At 42.3% G+C, this 22,391-nt stretch overlaps 1 protein-coding gene across 1 annotated transcript in view; it reads right to left on the minus strand.

The window, feature by feature from the left end:
- Positions 1 to 22,391, minus strand: part of LOC124803378 (neuronal acetylcholine receptor subunit alpha-7-like) — a 615,218-nt gene that overhangs the window by 24,509 nt on the left and 568,318 nt on the right. The window contains exon 6 of the mRNA XM_047264566.1: positions 10,542 to 10,738. Within this exon, the coding sequence (XP_047120522.1) occupies positions 10,542 to 10,738 (197 nt within the window). The remainder of the gene's footprint in view (positions 1 to 10,541; positions 10,739 to 22,391) is intronic.

Genomic DNA, 22,391 nt, shown 5'->3' on the forward strand with positions numbered 1-22,391 from the left:
ACTCTGAAGATATTATTAGAAGATTAAAACTTGAAAGGGACCTACATCATGCCAAAGCATCTGCTGGACAAAATATGATTACACAGCTTTCCATATCAGCTACGGAGAATCCTGAGGAATATCTTACAACATCCTTTGATCTACAACAAACCTTTCCAACACCAAGGCTTACATCTGGGCCTGCATTCTATAAGAGGAAGTTGTGCACTTACAATTTTGGTATTCATGATTGTGGGTCTGAAAAGGGACATATGTTTGTGTGGAGTGAAGATGAAGCTAAGTGTGGATCTGAAGAGATAGGAAGCTGTCTGATAAAATTCTTAGAAATACGAAAGTCTCAGGCAAACATTCTTCACATTATTAGTGATAATTGCAGAGGCCAAGGCAAAAACTGGGCAATTGTTGCACTAGAGAGATCACTAGTGCGTTCAGGAAAATTTAAAGCCATTGAACATTGGTTTCCACAAGTTGGACACACTCAACTGCCCTGTGACCGAGATTTTGGTCGAATTGAGAAGCACTTTAAGAACAGAAACCCCACTGTGTACACCCCTCATGATTGGGTTACAGTCATTAAAGAATCGTGCAAGAATAAGCCATTTTCAGTCATTAAAATGAAGCAAGCAGACTTTATAGATATGACACCCCTGCAGATAAATGTTGCAAAAAAGGACAAACATGATGGTGGATCTCAGTTCCGATTTTCTGAGGCGACAGCTTTTCATTCTGATGAAGGAATGCCATCACATTTAAAAGTGAAGTATCAGTACACTGAATTTGAAGAATTCAGAACTGCAAAGATCACTAAAAAAGGACGAGCACATCAGGAGAGTAATCCGTTCCAGCTCTCAAGGAAATACTTCAAGCCCATTCCAATTTGTGTAAAAAAAACTCAAAGATGTTATGTCATTAATGCCATACATACCAGATGTTTCGAAGGGCTACTTCAACAGCCTGAGTGAATCAAAGGAAGAAAGTGATGAAAATGAAACAGAGGTGATAGATATTGGCTATATTGTGTGAAACACTGTAGTGGCTATCACTGTAAGTTATGTTGTATATTGATGTACACATTTTTGTAAACTTTGTGTAAAATTAGTATGAGACAGGCCAAAGCCCAATGTTGTATCACCCAGGGATAAAATATTTTTTTATTAACAATGTTTAACTTTGTTCACAATATAACTATGCAAACATGTATATTAACACATTAGAGAAATAAACCAGTTTTGTCAAAAAACCCGAAAAGTTGAAATGCGATTTATGGATTTATTCGAAGTTTTAAAATGCTCCCCTGAAAAATTTACATTTTGTGGCTTTGGATTATGTCATTCCCACCCCTTCAAGTGGTTAAAGGCACTGTCATAACGGCGACTGGAACAGTCGCGGGTTTGAAGAAATGGAAAATGCGGCAGGACCCGCGGAGCGGCCCATTAACAACAACACAACAGAGAGGACGGACATGATTAATGAAGGACCTTACAACAACAACAAGAACGAGACAACAGAGTCAAGAAACCTAACTAAACAACCACGTCCACTCGTAAACAAAACACAAAAGTAAATATGCTGTCTAAGGCGAGGCGATATGTCAAGAGATGTACGCAATGTTAGATTGGCTGGCTGAGCAAGAGGCAGGCGCTTAAGTACTCTATCGGGGCACCGCTATTGGCCGCTGGAACCATGTGTTCCACTGTGGCGCCCTCACACTAAAAGTGGGCCAGGAGGTGCACGCCACCACAGCTTATGGCTTGATAATGCAGAGACATCTAGGGGCCTTAAGACGTCCATGACGTCTGGTGCAGATTCTGATTCCGCGGCGCGGAACCAGATCACTTCTCCCTGAAACATGCGCGTACGGGCAGAAACACCCTGGATGGTGCCAAAGTGGTCAGCAGTGGCAAGAGGAACTGGGCACATCAACTGCAATTGGCAGGGAGGAAGGGACGCCCGAGGTATCCATGACAGCCGATCCAGAGTCCAGGGTAGAGAGGGCTGGTGGCCAGGGACAGTGGCTCGAGGACCACATCCACACTTCAAGGAGGTAGGGGAAGAGGTGGCAGCGAAAAGTCCTGTGGCAGCACGAGGGCGGAGCTGATTGCGATGGCGGTGCTCCAACCCTTTCGACGTCTGCACTGATGTCACATGCAGCCCATGGGCCGCTACGACCGTGGAGGGTGTCCAACCCGCTTTGTGTCCATACTCATGGGCTCACACGGCTGTGCCAAGGGCATACCGCTGCGAGGGCCGGGAGTGGGGGTGGGAGGCAGATGGCATCAGCAAGTGGAGCAGGGTCCACAGCTGTCGACCATGAAGGAGCTCTGCAGGGCTGCATCCGTCAATTGGTACAGTGCGAAAGGTGTTCAAAGACAGGGTGAGGGCCGACATGGTTGGAGATGTGTCGACCGCCTTAGTCAACTGGTGTCTAAAAGAGCAGACGAGCCTCTCCGCCGCGCCATTGGACAAAGGGTGGAAAGGGGGGCTACGGATATGTTTGATACTGTTGGCCTGACAGAAGTTGTGGAAGGAGGAAGCCCTGAATTGGGGACCATTATCGGAGACCAATGAGTGTGGCAGGCCCTCAATGGCGAAAACCAGGGCCAGGACTGTGAGTGTAGCCTCTGTGGTGGTGGATGACATGCGGACAACATATAGGTATTTGGAGTAGGCATCAATGATGAGGCATGGACCCCAAAAATGGGCCTGCAAAATCGATATGGATGTGATCCCATGGCCGGCGAGGCACAGGCCAGGATGCAAACGACTGGGGGGACTTGCCTGGTGACGCGCCCAGACAGTGTACCTACGGACCAGGTGCTCAATATCGCCATTGATACCAGGCCAATACAGGTGCCTGCGAGCCAAAACTTTCATATGGGACATACCCCAGTGCCCACGGTGTAACAAACTGAGCACCCGAAGCCGCAATTCTGGAGGGATGACCACTCAGTGGGTATCCGACTCCATGGCCAACAGAAGGACATCATCAACCGTGGAGAGCCTGTGGGACAGGTGGTGCCAGGGGCTGAAATCGGACTGCATCTGACAAGTAACATAGGACCGCCACCCATGAACCATGTATGTGAGAACCTGCCGCAAGACAGTGTTTCGGCGGGTATCCGCAGCAATGTGAGGAGCCATAGGAGGCATACTGTCCAGCACATCCCAGCGGGCAGAATCAATGTGAAAGCAGAGGACATCCTGTTGGTCAAAGGCAGGATTGGGGCCTGCTGGGAGACATGACAAAGCGTCCGCATCAGCATGGTGGGCGGTGAGCTAATGCTGGATGGTGTAAGTGTAAGTACATAAAAACAGTTCCAGTGCTGGAGACGTTGAGCCGTCTGCTCTGGAAGGTGAGAGTGGGGTCCGAAAACTGTAACCAAGGGTTTATGGTCCGTAAGGAGGGTGAAATTTGCCCCAAAAAGATAGGTGTGAAATTTTTGCACAGCGAACACGATCACCAGAGCCTCCTTTTCATTCTGGGAGTAGTTCCATTGTGCTGGGGTCAACGTCTTAGAGGCATAAGCGATGGGCTGTTTGGATCCCTCGGCATCCCAGTGCGCAAGGACGGCCCCAATGCCATATGCCGACGCATCAGCCACCACAACCAAGGGACGGCCCAGAAAAAATGGAGTAAGGCAAGGGGCAGACTTCAGCATCATCTTTAAATGGAGAAAAACCTGGTCACAGGCAGGAGTCCAATCAAAAGGTACCCCTTTGTGACGCAAGTGATTGAGGGGTTGAGCAATGGAAGCAGCATGGGGCAAGAACTTCAAGTAATAAGTAACCTTGCCCAAAAACACCTGGAGTTCAGATAAGTCTTTGGGTCGAGGAAGGGCCTCAATGGCCACAAAATTACGACCTGAAGGGTGAATGCCATCTTTGCTAAGCCAGTGGCCTAATATTCCAACTCTGGTTGAAAAAAACAACACTTGTCTGGCTGACAGCCTAAATCAGCAGATTGCAGAGTGTGAAATAAGGCGCTAAGGTTTTGCAAATGTTCCTGGCGGGAACGCCTGGTGACCAAGATGTCATCCAGATAATTCACGCAGGCAGGGATAGGCTGTGTAAGCTGCTCCAGGAATCGCTGGAAAATGGCCAGTGCCAAAGAGACACCAAAGGGAAGGCGCTTGTACTTATACAATCTGAAAGGAGTGTTGATAACCATGATGTTCTGAGATTCGGCATCCAAGGCAACTGGTGGTATACCTCAGCCAAGTCGATCATGGAAAAATATTCTCCCCCAGTAAGCTTGGCAAGAAGGTCTTCCTGTCGGGGAATGGGGTAAGTGTCAACAAGGGACTGAGCATTGACTGGTAGCGCCAAAGTCCCCACACAGCCGAAGGGACCCATTGGGTTTCTGTATGACCACCAGTGGTGTCACCCATTGTAAGTTACAGGTGCTAGCACGCCAGTGGCCTGGAGCCGATCAAGTTCCTGCTTGACCGCTGGCCATAAGGCCACCAGAAGGGGCCGGGACTGGAAAACGCGAGGCTGTTCATCCGGCGATAGGGTGATGTGTGCCTGAAAGCTGGAAGCACATCTGAGATCCGGTGCAAACAAAGACGCAAAAGTGGAGCACAGATCGTCCAAGTCCTGAAAGGGAACAGCCATGGAAACAACCTTAACTTCGTTGGAAATTGAAAAGCCAAATAGTTGAAACACATCCAGGCCAAAAATATTCGAAGCCGACGGATGGTTGACGACAAAGAGGGTAAGGAGCAGGGGATTACGCTTGTACGTCGCCTGGATGATGAACTGGCCATGAAGGGGGATGGAACTGTCTCCGTAGGCGACCAAACGGCGAGAGGGAGGCAACAACACAGGAGAGCCCAGCCGGGTATATGTTGCCATATTAACCAGGGAGACAATGGCCGCAGTGTCGACCTGAAAACTGACATCCTCAGTGAAAATGCGGAGCATGTGGAAAAGCTTCCACGCCGATGGGTCATCCTGTGGGACGACTGATTGCAGAGCATGGACTCTATCTTGAGGCCCAGGAGGGGCAGGACTGGAGTGAGTCGAGCGACTACGACAAACTGATCGGATGTGGCCCTCCTTGTTACACAGCGTGCACGTTTTCCAGCGGTGGGGACAATCTGCCCATGAATGTGCAGTGAAGCACTGTGGGCAAGATGGAAGTTGGCCACACAACCGGTGACGAGGAGCAACCGAAGGCGCCGATTCCATAGAGATGTCAGACAACGAGGAGTCCCGACGGCGCTGACATCTGTCGGCCGGGCCACGTTGACGTCACATTGGTGGAACCCGCCATGAGGCCATGATCCCCGCCACCTGCGGTTGCGCCATAAGGCGCTTGTTAGTCGCTTGAGCAATTTCAAAGGAGTGGGCAATGTGGAGAATCTCTTCCAAGGAGGGGTTGTCGAGTTTCAATGCTGCAGTACAGACCTCAGGATTGGAAGACAGCTGAACCACCACATCCCGGATCAGGGAGTCCACATATGAAGCCTTACACTGCTGATTGGTGCACATAAAATCGCATCGACTGCTGAGACCCTGCAAGTCCGTGACCCAATAACGATACGATTGACCAGGCTGTTTATGGTACTGGTGAAGCTCCAGCTGAGAGGTGACCACATGGTAGTGTTGGAATAATAGTTTGTCAGCAAAAGGCAGATCTCCTGGAAAGAGAGAGCCACAGGATCGGACAATGGTGCCAACTTTCAGAGAAGAAAGAACGTGTCCGGGGAGGCCCAAGACAAAAACAACGACCGCTGCAAGGAGTCGTCTGTGATTTGAAAAGCTGTGAAATGATGTTTAAGCTGATGTAAGTAGGTTTCCCAGTCCTCATTAGTGTCATTAAAGGGTGGAAATGATGGTGGATGTGGGAGAGCATCGGACACCCGAGGACTCTGAAGCTGTTGGGGTAACGTGTCCCAAGTATCGACTTTGTCCTTTAGCAACTGCAGCGACTTTTATAAGATGTCTAACTGGAGCTGCTGCTGCTGCATGAGCTGCTGCTGTTGCTCCAGCAGACAGACCAACTTTGCCTCCAAACCAACAACTACCACCATTTACGTCGTCGCCAAAATGTTGTAATGGCGACTGGAACAGTTGCGGGGTTGAAGCAACGTAAAACGTGGCGGGACCCGCGGAGCGGCCCACGAACAACAACACAATGGAGAGGGGACGGAAACAATCAATGAAGGACATTATGACAACAACAAGAACGAGACAACAGAGTCAATAAACCTAACTAAACAACCACGTCCACTTTTAAACAAAACACGAAAGTAAATACGCTGTCTAAGGCGAGGCGATATGTTAAGAGACGTCGGCATTGTTAGACTGGCTGGCTGAGCGAGAGGCAGGCCCTTAAGTACTCTATTGGGGGCACCACTATTGGCTGCTGGAACCACGTGTTCCACTGTGGTGCCCTCGCACTAAAAGTGGGCCAGGAGGCGCACGCCACCACAGCTTACGGCGCGATAATGCAGAGACCTCTAGGGGCCTTCGACGTCCATGAAGTCTGGCGCAGATTCAAATTCCACGGCGTGCAGTATGAGAGGCTCCACTTAGGGATAGGTAGTCTCTATAGGTGATCTGAAGCCATTCTTATAAATAGTCTTGATGTTTGAAGTGGCCAGTTGACTGAAGAGCATCCATTTTGTATTGCTGAGTATCCATGTATGTGGCTTTCTTTGGAGCACTACTTGATCTGTTAGTTGGAGTTAAATGGACAATGTTCCCTTGAGAGCATGTTATGTGCATTAAAGCCTCCATTGAGAGTAACATAAATCAGTAATCAAATACATTTTACTCATAGGAAACGAAGTAGTGATATGACACGAGAGGCTGTAATTTGCTCTTTCTAAACACAACTATCTTTTGATGAATACTAATGCAGAGTTCCTTTACATGAACTGAAAGTGGCATACTGAAAGCCACGTCAAACACTTGACACATTGGAACTACCACACTTTAATATCATATGATGGGTTTCAAATGTTAAAATTTCATTTTCAGGTAAATGTTTCTACCTGTTTAAATTTCTGGAGATTGTTGTACAACATTTTTATGGTATTTCTGTGATGAGTACTAATATTATGAATATCATGTAGCCTCATTTTGTTGGTTATTGAAAATGTTTGCATTTGACTTTGACAATTTCTTTAACTAACCAATAGAGGCACCAATATCTGCAATGCATGAAGAAGACATGGAACAGTGATGATTTATAATATGTAGAGTGTCTTTTGGCATTTGCCAAGGTTGCTTACTTTCTGATTTATGAGATAAAGTTGACAATCTAAAATTTTCATTTTATAAAGTTCAACAAGCATTTTGTCAGAACACTGTAAACCAAAATTGCATATTACTCATAATGAACACACTGCCCTCCTCCTGTAATAGCCTATGTAGCCACTGTAACCTCAGCAGAGGAGGTTGCCTGAAGATGATTTTAAAGAATGTGTATGTCCATCTTTTTAGAGATGGTTGCAGGACTCGGCTGTTCAATACAGGATGTCAAATTAAACACCTTTCAGCCATCTAGTTTCTAAACTTATTATATTTGTCTACCAGTTTCAGCATATTCAGGCCCCTGACCAATTGTGTAAGATATTCTACTTTGGTCCTGATCAAAACAGGGGCCAGCAATACTGGTATTAGTAGATTTTTGCTAAAGTGATCACTTCAACCATCATTTGCCACTACAGCAAAAATCTAGTAATACCAGTATTGCTGTCCCTGGTTTTGATCGGAACTAAAGTAGAATCTTCCTACATGTTGGTCAGGGGTCTGAAGATGGTGTAGTAAAATGCTGAAAGTGGTAGCCAAATGAAATTAGTTTGGAAACTAGATGGCTGAAAGGTTTAATTTGTCATCCTACTTCAAAGAATGTTTTTAGCCATCATACAAAAAATAAAATTTATGTTTTTTTTCTTGTAGCCCCCCCCCCCCCCCCCAATAAACAGCTTTTTTATTGTTTGGCTGGGAGAATTATTTTATGTTTATGGAATAAACATTTCACTCTGGAGCAGTGTGTGCTCTTTTGATACTATCAATGAAATTAAAACTGTGTGCCAACTTGTGATTCTGACCTTTTGGGTGTGGTAACAGCATAAACATTTCCAGTTTAATTTTTTCTTGAAATGATAATTGTTGATAAAATTTGTTTTCAGCTGCTTCTTTAATAAGCAACATAGAAACATACAGCCCTGGTTTACTTTTTGCATCACTGCAAAGATGAGTGGTACAAATATTAGTGCCATTGGTTTGGAGGGAGAGGTAAAATTGTTAAATTAAACAAAACTTTAGGAGCCTATTGGATGTGTTAGATTCTATATAGAATTTGCAGTGGTATCTGCTCCCTGTTTAATCATAATACACTGAAGATTACTTAAACAAAAAACAGTGCCCATGACTGGAAAAAAGCATAAGTGACACTTGTTTACAAGAAAGGTAATAAATGTGATCTACAAAACTACTGTCCAATGCCACTGATATCCATCTGTTATAGAATCCTAGAATTTGAGTTCAAATGTAATAAGGTATTCCACGTCAACCAGCATGGATGCTGAAAATACTGATCATGTGAAACTCAACATATACTTTTCTCACATGATATTCTGAAAGCCATGGTTCAAGAAAATCAGTAAATGCATTTTTTAGATTTCTGACAAGCATGGGTTGTGGATTTTTGGTAGAAAGGTTGCTGCATGTTATATTGGATGGAGACTCAGCAACAGAAGTATAAGAAGCGATCAAAATGTTTATTTGAGGGCTTTGCTGCAGTGTATACACAACATAGAGAAACTCTGATGTGAGTATATAAACCACCAATAAGTATGCAAGGGATCAGTGGAGCATTTGTGTCTTTATGATGTGTGCGCAGTAAATGTAGAAACTTGAACTACAGCAATGACACTATTACCAAATGTGTCCAAACAGGACCAATGTGCCATTATCCTTTTCTTGGCTGGTGAAGGACAAATGCTGGTAAACATCCATCAAAGAATGAAGAATACATATGGGGCAGAATGTCTGTCAAAAACACCCATTCTGAAAAGGTGCGCTAAGTTCTATGCTGGTCGCGATTCAGCACAAGATGCCAGTCAATCTGGGAGGCCAGTCTTATCCATTATGGACAAGTGGATGATACTCTAGCATCTGCCCTATAGTCCTGATCTCACACCATGCACTTATCATGTCTTTGATCCCTTAAGAAAGGCCTTGAAACATCAATGATTCCTGACAGACAAGGATGAGGAGCAGACACCTATCTCCTTCTTCATGCAGCAGGACCCAGTATTTTACCAAACTGGTATCATCTACCTGATGTGTTGGTGGGATGATTGCCTCAATGCTCACAGTGATTTTGTTTGATTGGTGTCTGATTCTGGTCTGTATGGTATTTGAACAGAAACTTTTTGATCATCCCTCATAGTAGCTTCAGGTTCAGTCAGAGAAAGTGTGCTGTGATCCTTGTTGTCCATGTTGTATGTTAGTGATCTGGCAGACAATATCAACAGCAAATCCAGACTGTTTGCAGATGATGCAGGTTTCTTTAATGAAGCAGGGACAGAGAAAGTTTCAGAAATATTCAGTCAGATCCTTACAAGATTTTAAAGTGGTGCAAAGATTAGCAACATGCTTTGAATGTTCAGAAATGTAAAATTATGGACTTCATAAAGTGCAAAAATTTAATAATATATGATTTCAATATCAGTGATATCTAATTAGAAACAGTCAACTCATACAAGTAACTGAGTGTAATAATCAACAGGAGTACAAAATGGAATTACTACACATACTCAGTCATATGTAAGGCAGATGGCAGACTTCAGTTCATTGACTGGGTACTGGGAAAATGCAGAAAGTCTACAAAAGAGGTTGATTACAAAACACTTGTATGTCCCATCTTAGAATACTACTTACATATGTGGGACCTGTACCAAATAATACTAATGGGGGATATTGAATGTATACAAAGAAGGGTGGCATGAATTTTCACAGTTTAGTTTTGGTTATAGAGAATGACATGGGAATATTGAAAAAACTAAATTGGCAGACTTTTCAAGATAGATGCAAATTATCCTGCAAAAGTCTACTTACAAAATTTACAGAACCAGTATGAAGTGTAGAATCTAACTTCTTCATGCACCATTGTATCACTCCCATTGACTGTGTGAAGACAAAATTAAACCAATGACAGCAAGTACAGGGACATTTAAGCAGTCATTCTTCCAGTGCTCCATACATGATTGATTTGGGAAGAAACCCTAAGCATAGTATCATGTTAAAGTTTTCTAAGTCTTTAACCAGTGGTGTGTCTTCAAATAAATATATGAGGCCAATTTGTGGCGGGTTGATGTTTTTAAGTTAAATGTTATAGAACTTGGCGAATATTTGAATACTGGGAGCAGATGTTACTATCTTACTTATTTAATCACTGTTCCTGAGATTTACAATACCAGGAGTATCATGTAGTGGTTTACTGACGTAAGAAAACATTTGTTACTATATCAGAATAATTTACACTCTTACATGTGACAGAGACTGAGAATTACGTTACTTACATTGAATGCTGCAGATGTTGGTTTGTCCCTTGGTTCAAACTGCAGGAAAACAACTCTCGCAAGTTTTCCCAAGATGAGGTTTTTAATTATCTGAGGAACACCTGTCCCTCTGACTCCACGGTGATACACATTCAGAGTCACAACTGACAAACCAGATGCAAAGGAAACAAGGCAAATGCTGACTCCATAGTACATGCCTGAAACAATATTTTTATTTGTTTGGAACTAGTATGCAGCTCTACATATCTACAATACAAACAGAGTAAACAGTGAATATTGATTGTATAATCATTGCCATTCTCACCTTCACAGAAAATGAATTTCTTTAATATTTCAGAATCAGCATTGAAATTTAATTTAATTAACTTACAATTTATGTTTTATAATGAGAGTGACCACAAACATACTTAATACAACAACATGAAGTTCAAAGTTCTGCAAACTGTCATGTAGCATAATGCAAGATGTGGCAACAGCATCATTGTCAAAAAGTAGGAATTAACACCTTCATCAGGTTACCTTCCATTAGGAACTTAGGTTCACTCAGCAACTGTGATCTGACTTATAAATTATAGAGTGCAGCAATCAGCCATCCTTTTTTTTGCAGGTTTTATCTGGCAAATCCAGATTCCAGCTACTGCCTAGCCATTATCAATGCATTATTTTTTAGTCTCAAAGCATGTCAGTTCCCTGTTGTTCAGGTATCAGTTCCAGTTCTTTGAATACTACTATCTGTATTCAAAGAAATGTGACTGATGCCTGAACAACAGGGAACTGACATGCATTGATACTAGAAAATAGTGCATTGATAATGGCTGGGCACTAGCCAAAATCTGAATTTTCCAAACGAAACCTAAAAAAAAAAAAAAAAGAAAAAGGATGACTGATTTCTGTGCTCTATAATTTATAAATCAACACCTTGATGAATATGTGAATGTATTTGAACAATAACTGAGTGTACTGAGTGTAAGCTGCCATAATATACAGTCAGTGGCAACTGTGTGATGCCCATCTTTTATGTGCTTTTTGGAATCCACAGGATGACCTAAACACCACCAACAAGATTCCAGAGGTTGTTTGGGGATATTTTCAGGGTATTTTGATCCAAGGCCTCCCTGGTTTGTGGTAGCTTTTTATGGAATAAATCAACTGAGTGAGGTGGTACAGTGGCTAGCACACTGGCCTTGCATTCTGTTCAATTTCTTACACCAGTGGTCTTTGTGTTATGTCTGAGTTGAATATCTTGTTTAGAAATGAACTTTTTTCATCTACTCATGATACTTGCTGTAGGCATCAGCAATGCATACTTTACTCTTACCTTCAAACTTGCCTTCTGGAGTTCTGTCTCAAACTTATTTTTCTGGCAATATTAGATGCACATTAACAGTGATACTACAAAGAAGTATGGATAGGCTTTCTGATGAAGAGTTGGCTGATACGTACCTCAGTATGGGGTGAGTGAATGAAATGGAACAGCGATATAACAATGTAAAACAGAGATGGTCCAACAGTGATGGCAACCACATCACAGTGCAGGCCTATGCACCTATATGTTTTGGCTATGTTTTATGTTGTATGTTTGGTTGTTGTATGTTATAGGCTTTTTACTGTCACAAAAGTATTTTTACAGCAACAAAGGTAACTGGGGTATCAAATTGAATAAATCATAATTACATTATTAATCTGCAATGAGCCATCAGAGATGTCTGTACATGAGAATTGTTCCCTTGTCATCAAGCAGAGGTAATATTCCTGAAGGTGTACTGGTGTACACCAAGTCCAACCACAGCAGGACTTATCATACACATCAGCTGTCAGAGCATAGCCTACAGGGTCAGCTTTTATGGTGGAAGCAAAAACCCAACTCAATAATGTCTTATAGAATATTTTTCTGGAGTAACTCACCACTTAGACATAAATTATTGATTGCACAAAAGAGAGCAGTGAGAATAATTAGTGTTGTTCACCCAAGGACGTCATGTAGGCATCTATTCAAGGAGTTAGGTATTTTAACAGAACCATCAGAGCACATGTATTCACTAATGACATTCATTATAAATAATCCATCTCAATTCACAAAGAACAGTGATGTTCATACATACAACACTAGAGGAAAAAGTGACCTTTCTTTTCCATTATTGAAGCTGTCAGTTGCTCAAAAAGGAGTACATTATTCAGCAACAAAAATCTTTGACCATTTTCCCAACAACATAAAGTGTCTGGCAGGTAGCAGATTAAGTTTTAAATCTAATTACACCTCTAAATGTAGTTGCATGTGTAGAACTAAAAATTTCAGTAACATTAATATTAGCACTATTCATGTGTGTACATATATTTTGTAATCTGAGTTTTTTCACATCATACTGATAAAATAATCATGAAAATTATGTATGGAACATGACATAACTAAACTAAACTAAACCAAGATACAAGAAAGAAGATCATGCATGGAGATTTACATTCGCTTTTCCCTTGTTCCCTGAATAAATGGAGGAGAGAGTCATTTATGGTGGTATGGTGTACACTCTGCCATTCATTGACCAGTGGCTTTTGAAGTAGAATTCAGAGGTTGCTAAGGATATTTTCTGAGTATTTTTCTACAAGGAATGCCACAAATACCACTTCGACCAACGTCTGCATTGAATTTGACCTCACTTTTTCTCTTCTTTTGCACAGGTGTCAAGTTTCAGCATAGTCAGATGATAACACTCACCTCCGCCTAGTGCTCTGCACTACCAGAGAAAGGGGGGGGGGGGGGGAAGGGACTGTGGGCAGACTGTCACACATTAACCTTGGTGACTATGGACTGTTGTGTCATGCAGGTGATCTTTGGTACTGGACTATGCTGTAACTGGTTCTCTGGCAGTCTGTTGTACAGGCATGGTCTTGTATTGTGATTATTCGTGTAATAAAGGGAATGTTATCTCATATTGGGTCACATTAAATGTTACCATGATCCCGTCCTGGGGCAGGACTCCACTTGTGGAACTCCATTTTCACATATTTTTGTACAAATGAAAGTTCCACACTGCAAAGAATAGCGGTATAGTGACATTTGCATTGAAAAACAGTTGAAATCACTAAAATTGAACAAAGCTCCAGGGGCTGATAGGAATTCCTATCAGATTCTATACAGAATTTATGTATAAAGGTGCCCTCTTTTAACTCTAATATACCATAGGAAGAGAAAGAACTGTGCCCAGTGATTAGACGATAGTAAAAGTCACTTCCATTCAGATGAAGGGTATCATGACTGATACACAAAGCTATGGTCCAATATCTTTGACATTCATCTGCTGTAGAATCTTTGGCTGCATTCACAGTGGCACCAACAATGGTAATTGGATGCTGTCACCTGATAACATTGGCCAACAACTTGGTTACAGTGTGTCCCATCCCCATTAGACTTTGGCAGGCTCAAGGAGGCTAGGTTACAGTATTTTAGGTTAGAATCTATTCTACATATGAAGCAGGGAAGGGTGGGATGGGTACCATGACACCTCTGTGTTTGGAGGGGACTGTTGCATTGTGGCTTTGCTATTAAAAAGACAATGAATGTGTCTGAATGATCTAATCTGTCTTGCAATTGGCTCAGTCATAGATAAAGAAGGTGGCAGGATTCAGTTCATTAGTAGGATGCTAGGAAAGTGCGGTCAATTTACAAAGGGAATTGTGTACAAAAAATCTGAATAAGTGCCACATGAATGGTCACATATTGATTTGGCTCATGGAGAGTATCAGGGAATGCTGAAAAGCCTGAACTGGCAATGCATTATGACAATTGCTCACTTTGAGACTGAATGATGTCTGGTGACACTGCCAGCACATGAGGCAGCAAGCAAAGTTAGTAAGTGGAGCAGAGACGACTGGTGAATCATTCTAGTGAATGCAAATGGGGAAATCCACTGATATGAAGTGGGTGACTTTGACAAAAGGCTGAGTGTTACGCTCAAGCATCTGAGAATGAGTATTTCGTAAATGGCAAATCTGGTCAGTCATTCCTGTGCTACTGTCTTGATCATCTATGGAAATTGGTTACGGAACGTGAAACTACGAGGCATGTTTTTTAAGTAAGTACCATTTTGCCACACCGCGACTGCAGTGCTGTGGTTGGTGTTCTGCGCATGCGCACTGGGTACCTACATCTGTTGTCTATGCACTGACACCATTACAGTCTGATTCTTTGTACTGAGTGTTTAAGGTGCCTTTGATAATCGTTAATCCCGCCGACTGTGAAGTAAGGGCTGTTATAAGATTTCTTAGTGCTAAAGGCCTAAAAGTGACCAATATTCATCGTGAGATCTGTGTAGTTTACGGAGAAAACATTATGAGTGATGGAATGGTAAGAAAGTGGGTGAGAGCATTTAAAGATGGCCACACAAATGTGCATGATGAACAACAGAGTGGGCATCCTTCAGTCTTTAATGAAAGTTTGGTGCAGGAAGTGGACAATAAGGTGAGAGAAAACAGATGCTTTACGATTTCCTCTTTGCAGGATGACTTTCCTAATGTTTCACGTAGTGTTTTGTATGGCATTGTGGCCGAGCACTTGAATTACAGAAAATTGTGGGCACATTGGGTACCGAAAATGTTCATTGATGTGCACAAAACCAAACATTTAGACAGTGCATTGACTTTCCTTGAGCAGTACCACAACAACGGTGATGATTTCTTAAGCCAAATTGTTATGGGCAATGAAACATGGGTGGCCTATGTCACACCAGAATCAAAACAACAGTCCATGGAATGGCAGCATTCAGATTCACCCAGAAAAGTGAAGTTTAAGCAAACTATTTCTGCCCAGAAAATCATGTGCACAGTTTTTTGGGACAGAAAAGGAGTACTGCTTGTGGAATTTCTGCCTCGTAATGAGACAATCAATGCAGCAGCTTACTGTAAGACATTGCACAATCTGCACCGTTCAATTCAGAACAAAAGGTGCGGCAAGTTGAGCAAGGGCATCATTTTGCTGCAAGACAATGCCCGTCTGCATGTAGTGGATAAGACCAAAGATCTCATCACATCTTTTCGATGGGAAACTCTAGATCATCCTCTGTACAGCCCCGATCTTGCACCCAGTGACTACCATCTGTTCCTGCACTTGAAGAAACACCTGGGCAGTCAGCGTCTTCAGGACGATGTCGAAGTCAAAACAGTGGTGATGCAGTGGTTAACGAGTCAGGTGGCAGACTTCTATGAGGAGGATATTCAAAAACTGGTACATTATGACAAGTGCTTCAATATTAATGGAGATTATGTAGAAAAGTAGATTAAGGTACAGGCTTTCATGTAAAAATAAAATTATTGAGATATCTTAGCACATCTCTTTTTAAATTTCAAAATGGTACGTACTTAAAAAACACGCCTCGTACACGTAGGTGACAAGGTTTATGGCATCAAAGCCTCATCACATAATGTAGAGCTCGGAGGCCTGCCCTCCATATAAAACAGAACGTGGACATCACACTCAAAATGCAGGATAGATGGCAATCTGTAGCAGATCTGCCTTTCATGATTGATTTCTTCCCCAATGGTGATTGCATCTTCCAACAGTATACCTATCCATGTCACAAGGTCAAAATCACTCTACAGTTGTTTGACAAGAATGATAGTAATCTCACATTGACATCTTGATTATGAAATTCACCTGTTCTGATCTCAATGCAAGCTGTGTGGGAAGCTAAGGGACACCAGCTTTATGACAACTTACCACCAGCCCCTAATTAAGAGAAACAACTAGTAGTAGGTTTCTGGTACCAAATGCCCTCAGACACTGTCAAATGACTTGCCGAATCCATGTTACCCAGAATAATTGTTTTATTACTTTCCAAAGCTAGGCTAACACACTATTAATCAGGTTGCCATAACATCTAGTCATGTCAATGTGACCACCTATCAAAAGCCTAAATAACCACCTTTTGTAGTGGGGACCATTATAAGACACACTGGAAGGGAATCATTGAGGTTCTGGAAGTTACCAACAGGGCCGTGGACTCATGCTAACTCCAGTGCTGTGGCCAGTTGTGCTAAGTTTCTCAGTTGAGGATCCATGGTAAGAAGAACCTGATCAATGTGGTCTCACAAGTTCTCCATTGGGTTGAAATCCAAGGACTTTAGTGGGTGAGGAGTATGGTAAACTCATCCTGGTTCTCTTTGAACCATGCATGTATACTGTGTGCTGTGTGTTGCATTGCACTGCCCTGCTGGTAGATGCCTTCAAGCTGACGAAAAACCAACTGCATGTAGGTTTGGATATGGTCCCCAAGGACAGTTGCATACTTGTGTTGATCCATTGCATCTTCCAGAATGACAAGGTCACACAGTAAATGCCACGAAAACATTCTCTACATATTAAACCTTCTAATGACTGCTGTAGGGTGTTTGATTTCAGACATTTCATGCCTTACATGACAATGGTCATTGGTCCAATGGAGCACAAAACATGATTCATCCGAAAAGACCACCTCTTGCCACTCAATGGACATCCAGTTGTGGTACAAGCATGCAAATCCCACCTTTTGTTCCTGATGAACAAGAGTCAACATGGGTGCATGAATCAGGTGCCTATTGTGAAGTCCCATATGTAGCAACATTCACTGAGCAGTCATTGAGGAAACACTATTGGTAGCCCCTTGGTTCATCTGTGTGGTCAATTGCTCAACAGTTGCACATCTGTTTGCTCATACACATCTCTGCAGGTGTACTTCACCCCTGTCATCTATCTGATGAATAAAATCTTCCACACTTGCTATTAAAATACTTTTATGAAAAAGTCACTACTGGTTTCACATCATGCATCTTCAGGTGATATGTACAAGAAATGAAATCATTACAGGATTACAGTGGTTTTAAAAGAGATGTATACTATCATAAAGTACTATATCTCAATGAGAGCTGAGTATTTACAGGTTAATCCACAGGTTTATCACACTTCCCATCACTTATAGGTACTGCATGATCCCAGTCAGTTTAATCATAACCAACCACTTTCATTGCACTACCGGTTTTATCTTGATGATGAATGATGTGACTTGGCTATAAATACACCATGGCTGTTTAAAAAACCTGTGGGTACCTAGCTCTCACTGATATATGGCACTTTATGGCAATACACATCTCTTCTAAAACCATTGTAACTCTGTAATGTTCTAATTTCTTGTATAGACCACCCAAAGATGCATCTCCACCTTTGCAAGACTGGTAGTGACATTTTAATAAAAGTTTTTTAACAGCCAGTGCCGAAAACTTCACTCATGATGTGGAACACCGGCTGTGGTTGCCCAGCCTCTAAAGTGATGACATCTATGGCTTGTGGTGCACCACAGTTGCCTCAGCACTGGTTTTGGATAGCACCATTTTGTCATGCACATTATATTTTAATCACCATGTCATGTGAACAGTTTAGAAACTTAGCAGTTTTGGAAATGCATTCACCCTTGCCCCAAAAGCCAATGATTTCAACATGCAATAAGCCATCTCATAATTGTTGTATTGTGCTGTTGAGTGAATTTTATTTTTTGTAAATTATTTTCAATTTAATGTTCTATGTTGCAAACTTAGTATGAATACAACTTTACTGATGTCCTTTGGAACTGTTAATGGGGTGCAATTGGCTTGCATCTGTTTGTTGGGAACAAAGGAAGAAGGGATGTAAAAGTTTTCTGGAGTTGTGTAAAAATGGAAAGTATTTCACTGAGTGAACATTGTAAATTTATGGTAGCAAGGCATCTAGAACTATTAAATATGAAAATTCCAAGGTGGCAAGGCATCTAGAACTATTAAATATGAAAATTACATACGAATCAGTTTTGCCATCTTCATTATTCTACAAACACGTCAACCAATAGGGCTTCCAGACCTACAAGAGAACCTGGCATCCAGATAGGAAGAAGTTCAAGCAACAAATTTAAGGAGATCCTCAAGAAATAAGATGAATATTTTTTTCTTTAAAACTACCACTAGACACAACCAACAATATTTAATTAGTCCATGAAGAGTTATTAAAGTTAACAGTCATCCATTGTGTGTAACAAAGGAAGTTCCTTGAATGATGCCCTTTTGAATGTCAGATAAATCTGCATTACTCCATTTATGCACAGTTTTCCACATACCTCAACACGTTTTATATACCATTCACTGCTAGTGCTGCCTCCTTTGGCTGTGGGTGGTTATTGCATGTCGACATTGAACATAGGCAGTGGTTACTTTAATGTGACTTGAGTGTGTAGTTTTGCTGATCAGTGTGTACATCAGTTATCTCGTGGAAATCTACTTTTTATTTATTTAATCATAGGGCTAGGGCTCCCCATCAGGTAGGCCATTTGCCGGGTGCCAGTCTTTCAATTTGACACCACTTCGGTGACTGCAGTCAATGAGGATGATAGGATGATGATGATGAGGACAGCACAACACCCAGTCCCTGGGTGGAGAAAATTCCCCGACCAGGCCGGGAATCGAATTCGAGTCCAGAGGATTGACAATCCAACACGCTGACCATTCAGCTACCGAGGGCGGACATAAATCTACTAATGAAGTAAGTGAAGCCTATGGATATACTACAACTCTCTAATATTGCTCCCATAAGAGCCCAAAGCCCTATTGATGCACTTTCAGCAGATATATGTGTGTCATTCTGTGCACCTGTTGTTTAGCCCAATTTATAATGAGGAGTTCCCTGCAAATTCTTCCTTTCATGTGAGAATGTTCACTGCATGTTTGATAAATGGTGAATGTGTACTATGAAATGGCTCATTTTACAGTATACTCAATCTGTGAGAATCTGCTTTGAGTAGTCTTAACTGTTCTTAAATGTGAGCCACAAGTAGTATGTTGTGTATATTGGAATCCTGGGACATTCAGTGAAAAAATTTTACTATCACATTGAAAAAAGAAAAAATGTGGGGGCAGGTATAGTGACCATGAACGCTTTGTGTAATTATGCCTCCTCCTCTCCCTCTAGCTTCTTCTTCCTTACCCTGTGTTGATGGACCCAGGCAAGGCACAAAGCTTTATGTCGTACAGGCAGAGAGGGGGTGGGTACAGGGAAGAGGATGCCACAACACAACATGGCATGCACTCGACTAATGTCTGAAGGAGTGCTGGAGGGAACTGACACCATAAATCCTGCAGGGATGTCCATAAATCAGTAGGAGTTCTGAACAGTACATTGCAGGGCATCCCAGATATGCTCAATAATATTCATAACTAGGGAATTTAGTGGCCAGCAGAACTGTTTAAATTCAGAAGAGTGTCCCTGGAGCCACACTGTAGCAATTCTGGATGTGTGGGATTCAGCTGGAATACACAATGGACATAAATGGATGCAGGTGATCAGACAGGATGCTTACGCGTGTGTCAGTTGTCAGTCATATCTAGATGTATCAGGGGTCCCATATGACTCCAACTGCAAACACCCCACACCATTAGAGAGCTTCCACCAGTTTGAACAATCCCCTACCGGTATGCAGGGCCCATAGATTCATGAGGTTGTCTCCATACCTGTACATGTCCATCTGCTCGTTACAATTTGAAATGAGACTCGTCCGACCATGTAACATGTTACCAGTTATCAACAGTCCATTGTCAGTTCTGACAGGCCCAGGCAAGGCATAAAACTTTGTGTCATGCAGTCATCGAGGGTGCACGAGTGGACTTTTGGCTCAAAATGCCCATATCGATGATGTTTCATTGAATGGTTCATATGCTGATACTTGCTGATGGCCCAGCATTGAAATTTGCAGCATTTTGCGGAAGGGTTGCACTTCTGTCATGTTGAACAATTCTCTTCAGTCATTGGTCCCATTCTTGCAGGATCTTTTTCCGGGCGCAGCGATGTCGGAGATTTGATGTTTTACCAGATTCCTGATATTCATGGTACACTTGTGAAATGGTCATATGGGAAAATTCCCACTTCACTGCTACCTCGGGGATGCTGTGTCCCATCGCTTGTGTGCTGACTATAACACCACGTTCAAGCTCACTTAAATCTTAATAACCTGCCATTGTGGCAGCACTGTTGTCTTGTATAGGTGTTGGTGACCACAGTGCCAAATTCTGCCTGTTTACATATCTCTGTATTGAATACGCATGCCTATATCAGTTTATTTGGTGCTTCAGTGACCTTGGGAGTGAATAATGTTCGAAATTTAATTTATTTTTGTATGTCAATAAGCCAAAGTTATATGTGCTGTATCTTTGATCTGTTTCTTTATAGTCTGCACTTGAAAATGAAGTACCACACACAAGTATGAGTACTCTCCTAGCTTTCTTGGGAAATTTTCTTCCTTTGATGATCATTGTCGCTATAATAGTATTGTATTCACTAATCCATGTCTTATTCAAGACAATCTTAAAATAATAGTCTTACAGAGGCTGGAGATTTTAAATATTGCAATCAGTTCTCAGTTTTCAGTGTTGCGTAAGAGAAATTCCTCTAGAGAGATGAGTTCTGCGACTTTGCTGTTATCAGTTAAGAGCTATCATTTTAATACATTGTATTAAGTAAGGTGCCAGACGGTATGGACAGATGTCAATGTAACTTCATACACATACACATCAATGGCATGTAAATAAATGATTTTAGAAGTGCAATTCCTTATGACATGTAGGATGGGCACGACACTGCACTAGTGCTGCATGTGTTTTGTGTTGTTACCAAACCTGTTAGGGCATCCCCAATGCAGAAGTGGAGTGATCACTGCATAGGACACGGAGATTCTCTCTACTTGTAAGAGACAGAGTTATTAGTATTTGAAACGGTCCTCATTACAGTTCTTCATTTGACCAACTGGTCGGTTTGTGCATTATCCAGAGTTGTGGAGCATTTGGATGTGGCAGTGGCTCAATGTTGGACTGCATGGGAACACGATGGCAGGTGTATTTGTTGTCAAGCTTCTGGTCGATCACGTCTGATCACCACAAGAGAGGATCACCATATTGTGCACCAAGCATATTGTAACTCATGCCATCAGAGAACAGGTAACAGACTCCCAGAAACATACTGTATCATCCTGCACCACTGGTCGGAAACAAACAGCATCCCGACTAGGGAATTACAGTCCCACATGTAATCTGCCGAGTCTGGACTGTTGATGAATGGCGTCGCACTGCGGTCAGCTATGAATCACAGCTCTGAACTACACTGGATGACCGTTGTTGGTCAGTATGAGGGAAACCTGGCGAGACGCTGTTCTCACAATGTTTCAGAGCAACACAACAGTGTTACTTCTGGCGTAATGGTGTGCAAAACTTTTGGTATGAATTCAGGTCACAACTGGTATTGACTGAGAGAAATCGGATAGCACAACAGTACGTCACAGATATCCTACATCTTCATGTGTTACCCCTTATGCGAAGTATTGTGTCATTTTTCAAGAGGACAATGCTTGTTCACACATGGCACCTATGTCTATGAACTATCTGTCAGATGTTGAGGTACGTCAGTGGTCAGCAAGATCCTCAAGTCTGTCCCCAATAGAACATATGTGGGACCATCTCGGATGTCAGTTTCATCGCAGTGTCAGTATTCAGGATATTAAAGTACCAGTTACAACAGTTTTGGGCAAGATTGCCTCAGGAGAGTACATGACAGCTTTCCCAACCGAATCAGAGCATACATCCACGCCAAAGCGGGTTCAACGTCATACTGGTAAATGGGCTCATATTGCCAAGTACTCTGTAAATTTAACTTGATTTGTAATCACTGATATAACGCTGCTTACTCCTCTCCTTGCCCCCTTCTTTGTTCTTTACATTTTTGGACAGGAAGTGCTTTTCACTCTATTTGCTACTAGGACATTGGTAGTGAGATATTGGAGTTCCCTATGGGTATCTCGTAGTTTCGACGAACCT

Source organism: Schistocerca piceifrons, chromosome 1 (genome assembly GCF_021461385.2).
Source record: "Schistocerca piceifrons isolate TAMUIC-IGC-003096 chromosome 1, iqSchPice1.1, whole genome shotgun sequence".
Lineage (NCBI taxonomy): Eukaryota > Metazoa > Arthropoda > Insecta > Orthoptera > Acrididae > Schistocerca > Schistocerca piceifrons.